Consider the following 11,808-nt stretch of genomic DNA (forward strand, 5'->3'; position numbering starts at 1 on the left):
TAATCCCAGCACTTGGGAGGCAGAGGCAGGCAGATCTCTGTGAATTCGAGGCCAGCCTGGTCTACAGAATGAGTTCCAAACAGCCTCCAAAGTCACAAAGAAACCCTGTCTCGAAATCCCCCTCCTCCCCCCTGCAAAAATAACAAACCATAAAATTGCCTGCTAGGTAAATCTAAAATCTGCTAACTCCACAAATATGTTCAAATTGCATCAAGAACCAGGAAGATTGCCAAAGATAGAGACTGTGAGATCCATTAAAATAATGGAAAACAATCCATTCTCCAACATCAGTGAGGCAATAAGAAAGTGAGTTCAAAGAGCATGCTGTTGGAGGATTTGTGATCCTAGGGACTCTGTCCCCAGTCTGCTTTGGATATTTAACAAAACTTTGTAGTTGTGATGGGATTCAGACACAAAAAAAGATGAAAGAAAATTTGAGAAAGAATAAGGGTACTTCCTGGAAAAGACCAGTGATCCGAGTCAGGAATTCAAGAAGGCAAGGCAGGCTGGTGGACAGTTAGCCAATTCTGAGCACACAACAGTCCTCCTGGTCTTCGGCTTTGAGCAGCTTTCTATTCGATTTTGAGAGGAGGGGACACTTGAGACAGGGTGTAGCTTTCAAGCCTGTCCTGGAACTCGCACTGTAGTGCGAGGCACCAGGCTGGCCTCGAACTCACAGAGATCCACCTGCCTCTGCCTCCCAAATACTGGGATTAAAGGTGTGCACCACCACTGCCTGGCTTTCTGGTTGAAATTTTTAAAAAAGACTATGTCTCATGTACCCTAGGCTAGCCTTGAAAATCACTACGTAGCTGAGAAGGACCTTCAACTTCTGACCCTCTTGCCTCCATCTCCCCAGCACTGGGGAGTACTCTACCACACCCAGTTTACATGGTAGAGACTGAACCCAGGGCCACCTTGCTATGTAAGTACTATACCAATCGAGCTACAATACTAGTCCATGAGAAGAATACTTTTAATGCTTAAATAGTCAGTGTTAATAGGAGATGTGTCAAAAACGTTTATGGATCTAATAATGCTTCAAGTTATTGCTGTTTTGAGATAAAATATTATTGTCTAGATCAAAGTCATTACAACCCTCCTGCCTTGGCTTCTTGAGTGCTGGATTACAGGTACACTATGCCAGGGGAGCCTTGGGCTTTAACGAGCAAGCTCTGGCTTTGTGAGATTCTGTGATGACAGTGACCACCACACAGGCAGAGGCCAGGCCCAGAGACAACACAAAACTAACAAATGTTAGTGATGGCTTCGGCACTGTGTTGAGTGCCGGGACTATAAGTGTGTGCCTTGATATCCAGCTTCCAAGACGTCTTCTCTACATATGAAGAATTTCACTTGAAATTATACAGATGATGAAAGATGGAGCTGGGTCAAGGAGTTCCCATTATGTCTAAAATCCTGTGTTGAGGTGGACCTGGAAGTGGGACACCAAGTTTCTATCAGCATCATTTCTGCTAAGGACTCAGACTCATCTCCCCAAGATGGGATCCTTGCCCTAAGAAGAGCACAGCTATCCAAGTGCTCAGAAGTCCCTATATGGTCAAAACACATAGTTGAGGGGCGTGTGCAATGAAGACACACATCATACACAGTTCCTGGTGGACAAGGGAACTGGCCTCAACCCTCACGAGGCAACCTGCCAAGTCCAGCAAAGTTATACACTCTCGCACTTTCTGACTTGGCCAGTCAGCCTTTAGAAGGCACACCCATGCATCACAACACCTACAAGAACACTCAGTGCTGAATCTAGTCTACACCAAAAATGCATACATGCCCACTAAAGACAGACACACAAGCATCCACACCCAGGATATCAGATGTCACTAAAAAGAACAAGGTGGTCAAGAAGGGTGGCAGATTAAGAAATTTACTTGAAACCAGATCTGGGAGGCTGAGGCAGTAAGATTCCAAGCTTAAGGTCAACTTGGATAACAGAAAGAAAGACCCTGCTTCAAACAAACAACCCAATAAGATGTCTTTTGTGTGCTGAGTTGATCCAAGGTCCCCACTCAAGGAAAAAAAAAAGAACAGAGCAGCTGAATTTAGGAGGAAGCACACATGCCTGAGTGCTGGCATGTGCAGGAAACCTTCACATTCTTGGCAGCCTGTGAGGAGGGAAGGGCATCTAGTCAGCCACACAGGGCTCCTTCAAGGTCTTCCCTTTAAACTTTCTGAATTTTAGTACTGGCTGCTCTTATAGAAGACTCATTCCATTTCCAGCACTCACAGAACAGCTTATAACCATCTGTAACTCCAGTACCAGGGGATTCAATTCCCTCTTCTGGTTTCTATGGGCATCAGGCACGTGCACATACATGCATTCAGGGAAACACTCATACATATAAAATAAATTTAAAAAGAAACATTCTGAATTTGAAATATGTGGATTTGCTAAACTCAAGAAATAAATTCGGAAAAGTGAAAATACAGCACATATCTCCAAGGTCAGGGTGCAGACTCCAGGCAAGAGACTGTGGAGTCAAAGGTCACATGACTGAGTGATAGCAGTTCTCTCCCACAAAAGTGATATTATCACCACAGAAGTTTTGTCAGATTGAGTGAAAACACACCCAGTGATTGGCACTTAGTAAGTAAGCCACACTTACAGGTAGGCAGCTTCCACTGTCAAGAAATGAACTATAAAACTGAGTTGTGACCCAAGCATCAGCCTTGGAAACTGGTGAAAGCCAAGAGAGAGAACCACCCACAGGAAGGCAGAGTCAGAGTCCTGTGCTTGTTTAACAAACAGAGTTCTGTAGGGCAAAGGGATACAGGTGTGTCCTTCCTCTTCCACAGATGGGTGGTGGCTCATCCTGGACTGAGTGGGAACAGCAGGCTTCTCTAAGCACACACACACACACACACACACACACACACACACACACACACACACACACAGCCACTCCCAGGAAGTGTCTACCTACAGCAGGAACCCAGTCCACTAGTGGCAGGTCTGGAGGTGACCCATTTCAGCAGTGCTAATGTCACAAAACTAATTAGCAGTGTTAATATCAGATCCATGTCATGATGCAGCCTTATGCGTCATCAGTACATGATACTGAGGCCTGCCTTGAGCACTCAGGACTCTTAAAAATGAGTAACCCTTGGGGACTGTGAGGGTGGGGCATGAAACAACAAACAATACAAAACAATGGGCAGCCCTGACTTCCTGACTCCCATGCTCCTGCTATACTTGCATACTCAACCTCTGGCGACACATCTAGTAACATCACCAAGACCTCACCACTGGTCCCAGAAGGAAGACACAGAATGTTTCCAGATCCTGATAACACATCTGGGCACATCACTAAAACCCCACCACAGGTCCTAGCAGGAAGATAGAGTATGCAGCTGACAAAATTAGATTCTGCAAAATGGCTCGGTAGGTAAAAGTGCTTGTTTTGCAAGCCGAATGACCTGAAAGCACAGTGGAAGGATCTGAACCCTGAAACAGCATGTACATGCTCATACTCACAGATATCTCTCTCTCTCTCTCTCTCTCTCTCTCTCTCTCTCTCTCTCTCTCTCTCTCTCACACACACACACACACACACACGTAATAAATGTTAAATAAAATAAAACATGATAAACATAATGTGTTGGAAAGAGGGAGTCTGCATTCCTTTGGGGTGGCGCATTGGTGAAACGGCTCAGTGGGTAAGGGCACTTTTCACCAAGCCTCACAACCTGAGTTCAATTCCCTGGGTCCATATAGTAGAAGGAGAGTACTGGATCCTGAAAGTTGTCCTCTGACTTCCATATGTATGCCACGGGGTGTGCATGCACATACACACATAAAATAAATAAATATATATTTAATAAATATTTATTTATTTTTACTTCATGTATATGAGTGTTTAGTCTGAATATATGTAAGCTCACCACATGCATGCAGTGCCCACAGAGACCAGGAAAGGACATCAGCTCATTTGGCACTGGTTACAAACAATTGTGAGCTAGAGGTCAACTTCCTGTGAGGAATTAGTTAAGGATCAGAGCAGAAACCCTAGCACATCTGTTTAAATGGTCTATATTCTGGGACCAGAACTCCCATTATGAAAGGCTGAGAGGCCCTTAGCTGTGCCCACTACCTTTAACAGACCTGTGCTATGTCAGACACTGAAAGGATTCTCTGTGGACACCAGGTTGGCAACAGATGAGTATGGAGGAAGTTCGGGGCTTTGAACATGGCAGGAAGGCTGGTGTTACACCCCTACTACCACCTGAACCATGCAAGTTACACAGGAACCCCAGGCTGCTTAAGACTTAAGGCTATCTCCTTCTAAAAGCACAAATAAAAAGCATGTAAACAAAGGTGTGGGCTAGTATCCTGACTTCATGTATCTTGAGGTTTTCTGGGACAGTCAACCTTGGACACAGGCAGCATCACAGAGGAAAAAATATACTTGAAAAACTGCCTTCTTGCAAGGCCTAATTCAGAGGTGAAACTAAATTGGAAAAGCTGTACACACACATACTCAGCTCACAGACACACCCAGCACACACCCACACCCAGAGTGGCCAGGCATTAAGTCCTTACTTCCCCTTTTCTGAGTGAGAGGGCTCAGGGATAGGGCACTGGCCATCAAGACCTACACAGGGAGCCCTTTGCAGGACCGCATTCCTCAGGCTGCAACCCACATTTGTGTCAAGGGCTCATCTGCATGGACCCTGGACACTGCATCCCAAGCTGAATCTGGCCAAGGTACACAAAGGTGTGGCACATGGACACCTGCCACTGTGCCACAGGCCAGAGCTCACCTTTGGCGGTGTGCTGTAAGGCTACAGAGCACAAACACTAGCTCTGAGGCAGGTGCATGTCATGTCCATCTCACTGACTCTGGACAGCTGCCTGTCCTCCGTGACCTTCAGAGTGGAGATCTCAACAACACGCCCTGCAGGAAGAGTAAGCCCAACACTGGTGTGCGCTTGCCCTGTGAACACCTCTCAACAGGCTCCAGTCACCCATCCAAGGTAGCCGGCTGTTAGCCCCAACATACGTTAGCTGAGTAACCTCCACAGGGCACAAGGCTCTAGAGTGCCTTACAGTAATGAGGTGGGAAACACAACAGTGACAAGGACTCAAGAAGCTTTGGGCAGGACCACGTCGAAGGACCTGGCTCAATAAACACGTTTCAACCACAAATATTCTGGTATCCAGAGACTCTGGGGGGATGACAAATTCCCTCCTCTGCAATGGAATGTCTCCTTCCTATTCTTTTTTTTTCCCCTGAAGCAGAGTTTCTCTGTGTAACTCTGGAGCCTGTCCTGGGACTCGCCCTGTAGACCAGACTGTCCTTAAACTCACAGAGATCTGCCTGCCTCTGCCTCCTGAGTGCTGGGATTAGAGGTGTGTGCCACCACCACCACCACCCGGCTCATCCTTCCCATCCTTTTTTTGGGTCCCCTCAGGATGACTGGGAGCACTCTCCCTAGACAGGGCCACATGCAATATGAGGCTGTTTAAGACGAAAAGCCCGCTGACCACACAGTCCTGGTCACTGAGGAAGCTCAAGGGCTTCAATGGCCAAGAGCCAGGTTGTGGCTTCTGAACTCCAGTGGTCCAATGACATTTCTCAGAAGCCAAAGATCTACTCTAGCTCAAAATGGGAGCATACGGCTGAGAGACGGACAAGTGAGCACCCAGTCTAAATAGATGGCCTATTTACACACGCAGTTACCGTAACAAGCTACGCAGGCAAGGTGGAGGGAGAGAACCCTGGCTGTACTTCCTGTCACTCTCTCTCACTAGCCCACACTGCCTCATTCCAACCTATCCCCACCACTGCTCTATGATATGAAAATGTCTACTCTTTAGCACTGTTGGGCAATAAGAGTAAAAATATACACAGTGGTGGTGGCACCGGCCTTTAATCCCAGCACTTGGGAGGCAGAGGCAGGTGGATCTCTGTGATTTCAAGACCAGCCTGGTCTACAGAGTGAGTTCCAGAATAACCAGGGCTGTTACACAGAGAAACCCTGTCTTTTTTTGTTTGTTTGTTTTGGTTTTTTGTTTTGTTTTGTTTTTTACGAGACAGGGTTTCTCTGTATTGTTTTGGAGGCTGTCGGTCCAGCCTGGCCTCGAACTACAGAGATCCACCTGCCTCTGCCTCCCGAGTGCTGGGATTAAAGGTGTGCGCCACCACCGCCCGGCTGAAACCCTGTCTTTTGAAGAAGAAAAAAAGAAAAGAAAAGAAAATCAAGAGTGAAAATACAATTGTAGTTACATGGAAACCAGTACCAGTTCTCGTCTAGATAGCAGCTCAAGACTATAACACACGCCTCATATGGGAAAGCCTCCTATCCATGCAGGATAAACTGGAATGGGAAGCTGCCCACAGAAACTCAACACTGAGACCCAGGAACTTTTCAAGGGACAGTGGGCCTCAGACCTGCAAGCAGAAAAGGATGGATAGACAAGTATGGAGCTGAGAGGCACCCCAAATGCAAGAGCAAGATTGGGGCCACCTGGTAGAAGTCTTACCAAAAGTTAGTAAGGGCAGGTATGGAGATGTAGCTCAGCTGTTGGATGCCTGCCTAACATGAACGAAGCCCTGGGTTCCATCTCCAACACTGTATAAATCAAGTGTGAGTAAACATTTATGACCCTAGCCCTTGCAGGTGGTAACAAAAGTTCGGGTCAACCTCAGTTACTGTCTTAGGGTTTCCATTTCTGTGATAAACCACCATGATCAAAAGCAACTTGGGAAGGAAGCAAAGGCTTTATTTTAGCTTTCAGTTCCATATTATAGTCCACCACTGGGGAATCGGGGCAGGAACTCAAGGCAAGAACCCAGAGGCAGGATCTGATGCAAAGGCCATGGAGGAGTGCTGCTTACTAGTTGGTTTGCTCCCCAAGGCTCACTCAGCTTGCTTTTTTTCCCCTAGACAGGGTTTCTCTGTGTAGCTTTGGAGGCTGTCCTGGAACTCACAGAGATCTGCCTGCCTCTGCCTCCCAGCACTTGGGAGATGTATGCCACCACCACCTGGCTTGGCTTGCTTTCTTATATACCCCAGGACCACCTGTCAAGGGTTGGCACACCCACAATGTGCTAAGTCCTTCTATATCAATTACTTATTAGGAAAATGTCCCACAGGCCAATTTGGTGGGGCATTTTTTTCTTCTCAGATGACTCCTCCTTGTGTCAAGTTGGCATAGAACTAACCAGCCCAGTTACAGAGTGAAGTCAAGGACAGACTGGCATATGTGAGAGACACACCCACCCACAAAACAAACAAACAAATAAAAACCCTGAAAACAGAGGATTGTATGTACACAAGCATAAAAAGAGGGCAGGTAGGTAAAGGAAGAAAAGATGGCATAGCCACTCACCCCCACTTTAGAGGCGGGTGAAAAATCTTAACCTCCCAGGTCCCCCTCCACCTGTCTACATGGGTTTCCTGCAGGAGAGATGACTAGCCAGCAGATGCAGGCTGGTGGACCTGGAAGCTGCCAACTCCACCAGGATGATGGCCAAACCCCACTTATGAAGTGGTCATGCTCCCAGAAAAACAACCCTGGAGCTTGAGATAGACAAAGGTTACTAGGGGTCCCTGTTCATTAACCAAACTCCACTTAAGGAATCCGGTTTGTCCTAGGAAACAATCACTTGATAGTTTGTTATCTGAGCTTTAAAAAAAAATCCACCCTGTCCTAGCAGGGTAGTGGGAGTGTTCACCTTTAATCCCAGCACTCAGGAGGCAGAGGCAGGCAGACCTCTGTGAGTTGATATGACACCAGCTTGTTCTACAAAGCAAGTTCCAGGACAGCCAGGGCTATACAGAGAAACCCTGTCTCAAAACATTCAAATTAAAAAAAATCACTCTTTCCTCAATACGCAGTTTAGTAACTCTATATGTTACTACATGTGACTCTACTTGCTCACCCTCCACTCTTCACCAAATGGCTCAGTGGTTAAAAGCATGTACTATTCTTCCAGAAGACCCGAGTCTAATTCCCAGCATCCATGCCTCATAACCTCCTGTAAACTCTGGCTCCAGGGGGCATCCAACACCTTTGGATTCTGCAGACATATCCTGAACTCATGTATGTATACACACAATTTAAAATGACAAAAATAAATACTAATTAAAAAGATAAGTCAGGTGTAGTGGTTATTTTAGCACTTGAGACGCTGGGGCTGGAGGGTCTTGTGTTCCATAGAAGTCTCCCATGAAGAACTGAAATTGGATCCATGTAGCACCCATGTAAAAGCTGAGCTTAGCAGCAGGGGCCTATATTTTTGGTTGTGAGCCTAGCCTTTAACGGCTGAGCCATCTCTCCAGCTCATGCAGGGGCCTATAAACCCCAGTGCTGGGGACATATGCCAGATGGCAGCCAGTCTTGCCAAATAGTGAACTCCAGGTTTAGTGAGAGACTCTGTCTCAAAAAATAAGGTGGTGAATAAGATCTGTATGACTTAGAGATTGACCTAACTGGGTGACAACATCCAATGGGCCCAACATCCAATCCAGCAAATTAAGAAACTCTACTGGCAGGCCAGGCGTTGGTGGTGCATGCCTTTAATCCCAGCACTCGGGAGGCAGAGGCAGGGGATCTCTGTGAGTTCGAGACCAAGCCTGGTCTACCGAGCGAGTTCCAGGACAGGCTCCAAAACAATACAGAGAAAACCTGTCTCGAAAAAACAAGCAAACAAACAACAAAAAAAGAAAGAAAGAAACTCTACTGGCATCAAAAACTAACTTAAATAATGGCAATGATGTATGAGCATTTTTTTCTCACAGCTACTTCAGGAATAAAGTACAAAAATCCTTTAGGGAATTCACTGTTGATCAAGTCCTCCAGAAAAATGCTGGGCTGGCTACTTCCAGAGGGGTGACTACCTTAAAGTTTCAGCTGATTTATGAAGTTCAGAGATTGTTCTAGTAAATACAGTACCTCCCCCCAGACAGGGTTTCTCTGTATAACAGTTCTGGCTGTAGACCAGGCTGACCTCGAACTCACAGAGATCCACCTGCCTCTGCCTCCCGAGTGCTAGGATTAAAGGCGTGCGCCACCAACGCCCAGCTTCACACTTTTCTTAATCCTTAAAGAGTCAATGAGCTCCTGTGGTACCAGCATCATGGGGTTGAGTGGGACAATCACTTGACCTCAATAGTTCAATATCAGCCAGCCTCAACAACATAGCAAGATTCTATCCAGAAAAAAAAAAGCAAGTCATAAACCTCATTCACCTTCATGAGGTTTATTAACCAACGGATACCAAAGATAATGTTAAATAGAAAGTGAAATTGGATCCCTTGGTGCCACAGACAGGTTCCTCTCCCCAAAGGTCAGCATGGAGAGCTTTCCCTGAGCTTTGGGACCCAGCAGGAGGTGCTACCAGTCTGAGAACAATAAGACAATACAGACACAATTCTGGGGGATGGAGAACAGGCTACTACTGTCCTTTTGATGCTCTGAAGAGGTCTAACAGGGAGCTCAGCTTGGTTTGTCCACAGTGCAGCCCGCCACTATGACAGCAAGCCACCTACAACCCTAAGCCTCAGCTTCCTCGTCTTTAACTTCACAGGGCCAGACAGAGCAGGCTCCCTGCTGTCCTGTCTTCTGCAGTGCTGGGAGCCAGACCCTGGGTTATATTCTCTTTGGTAAGTAGTGGAATGGGTCGAGGATAGTCTTGTGAGCAGGCCAGAGTTGCAGAAGTAAAGCTCTATGCATGTGCAGGATGCAGGGGCCCCAGGTCAAAGTGGTGGATGGCTGGTGCACCTGTCCCTTCAGGCCAGTCTTGGCAAGATGAAGTGATCATGTGCGTGAGCACCAATTTAGGCAAATTATGCCACTTTCTGAACAAATGTGGCCAAGGTGAAACCTCAGCCTACGTGGGTGCTGTGCTTATTATTTCCCTGTGAAATATATCAGGGCTTTTGCACAAAATTTAACAACTTGCAAGTGTCAGGCAGGGGTGTGGAGGGAGGAAGGAACCGGATACAGGCTGAGAAGACCTGAGGAAGAGGTGATGGCTTCTGTGTGTGCACAATGGGCCCTCTCTGTACAGAAGCAGCTGTTGTCCATTGCTTCTGTTTGGCTTTGCTCCTCATTCCTAGTCCCCCGCAGATGCCTGCTTGGGGGAAATTTCTGCAAGCCCACAGCTCTCTTAGGGTTGGAGAGAGGCCAGCTTTCATTCAGCAAACACACAGCCTGCCTTTGTGCTCCCAACAGGGTATCAACTTTTAGGGTAATATCACTGTGTACTGTATACAGAACTACAATTCTCTAAGGGGGTAAATAATGAGGAATAGTAAATAGCCGCTTGAACTCAGCACCCTAAATAGACTTCAAGAATCTTTTAAAAGCTGTTGTTTCTTACTGGTGTTTAAGGATTTTTTAAATCACAAATTATACACTTTTCTTGCACTTACAATTAAATTCAGGAAATCAGTATCAGCTCAGTACAGACTCAGAGCAAGGCACCCCACGCCCCCCACAGAGAGAAAAAGAGCCACATCTCTAAGTAACCTTTAAGGTCTGCAGTGTGGCCTTACAATTAAATTCAGGAAATCAGTATCAGCTCAGTACAGACTCAGAGCAAGGCACCCCACACCCCCCACACACAGAGAAAAAGACCCACATCTCTAAGTAACCTTTAAGGTCTGCACTGTGGCCAGGAGAGTGCCAGCTTCATGGGGAACAACAAAGATTCACCCGCAGGCCCTGCTAGAGCAGGGGCTGGAGGGCTACAGACTCCCCCAAACCCAGCTTGGAGAGAACAGGCTAGAGAGAGCCCTCTGAGATGCCGCGCTCCAGGACTTAAGGGTAGGTAAAAGATACTCGGGCTTTTAGCCAAAGCCCCTCTCCCTTGGGGAAGGCGTCCTCTGGCGCGAGCAGCCAACCGGCCGCTGGCCTGCACATTAGGAGTAATGGGCTGCTGGTAAGGTTATCCTAGACGGTATGTGGCTGTGTGATGGCAGGGCTCTCCGAGGTCGAAGAGAAGACAAGGAGTCCCAGATTCAGAGGGCAGGGTGAAGCCTTCTCGGTCCCTCAAAGCGCTATCTCTGCGCTGATGAGAGAAAGGTCGAGGCCCCGTCACCTGGCACCCGGGTGCCCTCAGCGGCCTCCCGCCCGCCGCGCCGGCCACACCCCCGCCCACTCCACTGAGCCTTACCGGGCTCCAGCCGCGCACCAACCGAGCCGTCCCTGCGTAGGAGGATGTCTGCCGTGTCCCGGATGCGCCGCACGCCCCCCGGCTCGCCCCGCAGCCCGCGGCAGCCCTGGAAGCACACGGCCCAGGCCTGCTCCTCGTTGATGGGCTGCTCGTACACCTTCAGCACTTCCTCCAGGGACAGCTCCCAAGGCTCGGGCCGCGCCGCGCCCCCCGCGCGTTCGGGAGCAGCTGCGCCGCCGCCGCCCGCCCGGGCCATGGCCGCCCATCATCGCCGCCCGCGCGAGCGGCGGGTCTCCATAACAGCGGGGCGACGCACCGCCGAGCGAGGGGGCGGATCCCGCGCCGCCCGTGTGCTTTGTCATTCCGGCCCCGCCCCTCGCGAACAGATGCAGGTGAGGGCGGGGGCTGCTAGAGAAGGAGGGCTCAGACGGTCAAAGAGGCGGGGCCGGACCGGGTGAGAAAGGAAGACTGGGTAGGGAGGGAGGAGCGAGCCAGGAGGGTGCACAGGCGCAGACAGAAGACTAAGGAGATTTGTTAGAAGTGGGGAGGGCGGGGGGGGGGAGTGTTGAGCATGACTGAGAACACATACATACACACACACACCACAGGCACACTCGCTTCCTTGGCTCTGGCTCTTTGAAGGAGTTAGTGCCTGTGGTGGTAT

General features: G+C 48.4%; 1 protein-coding gene across 2 annotated transcripts in view; it reads right to left on the bottom strand.

The window, feature by feature from the left end:
• Nucleotides 1-11,415, bottom strand: part of Spire2 (spire type actin nucleation factor 2) — a 35,544-nt gene extending 24,129 nt beyond the window's left edge. For both annotated transcript variants that reach the window (XM_005073154.4, XM_013115708.3), the window contains exon 1: nt 11,145-11,415. In XM_005073154.4, coding sequence (XP_005073211.1) covers nt 11,145-11,400 — 256 coding nt within the window. In that variant the 5' untranslated portion in view covers nt 11,401-11,415. The remainder of the gene's footprint in view (nt 1-11,144) is intronic.
• Between the last annotated feature and the right edge of the window lie 393 nt (nt 11,416-11,808).

This window comes from Mesocricetus auratus, unplaced genomic scaffold, assembly GCF_017639785.1.
Source record: "Mesocricetus auratus isolate SY011 unplaced genomic scaffold, BCM_Maur_2.0 Super-Scaffold_6723, whole genome shotgun sequence".
In the NCBI taxonomy this organism is placed as follows: Eukaryota; Metazoa; Chordata; class Mammalia; order Rodentia; family Cricetidae; genus Mesocricetus; species Mesocricetus auratus.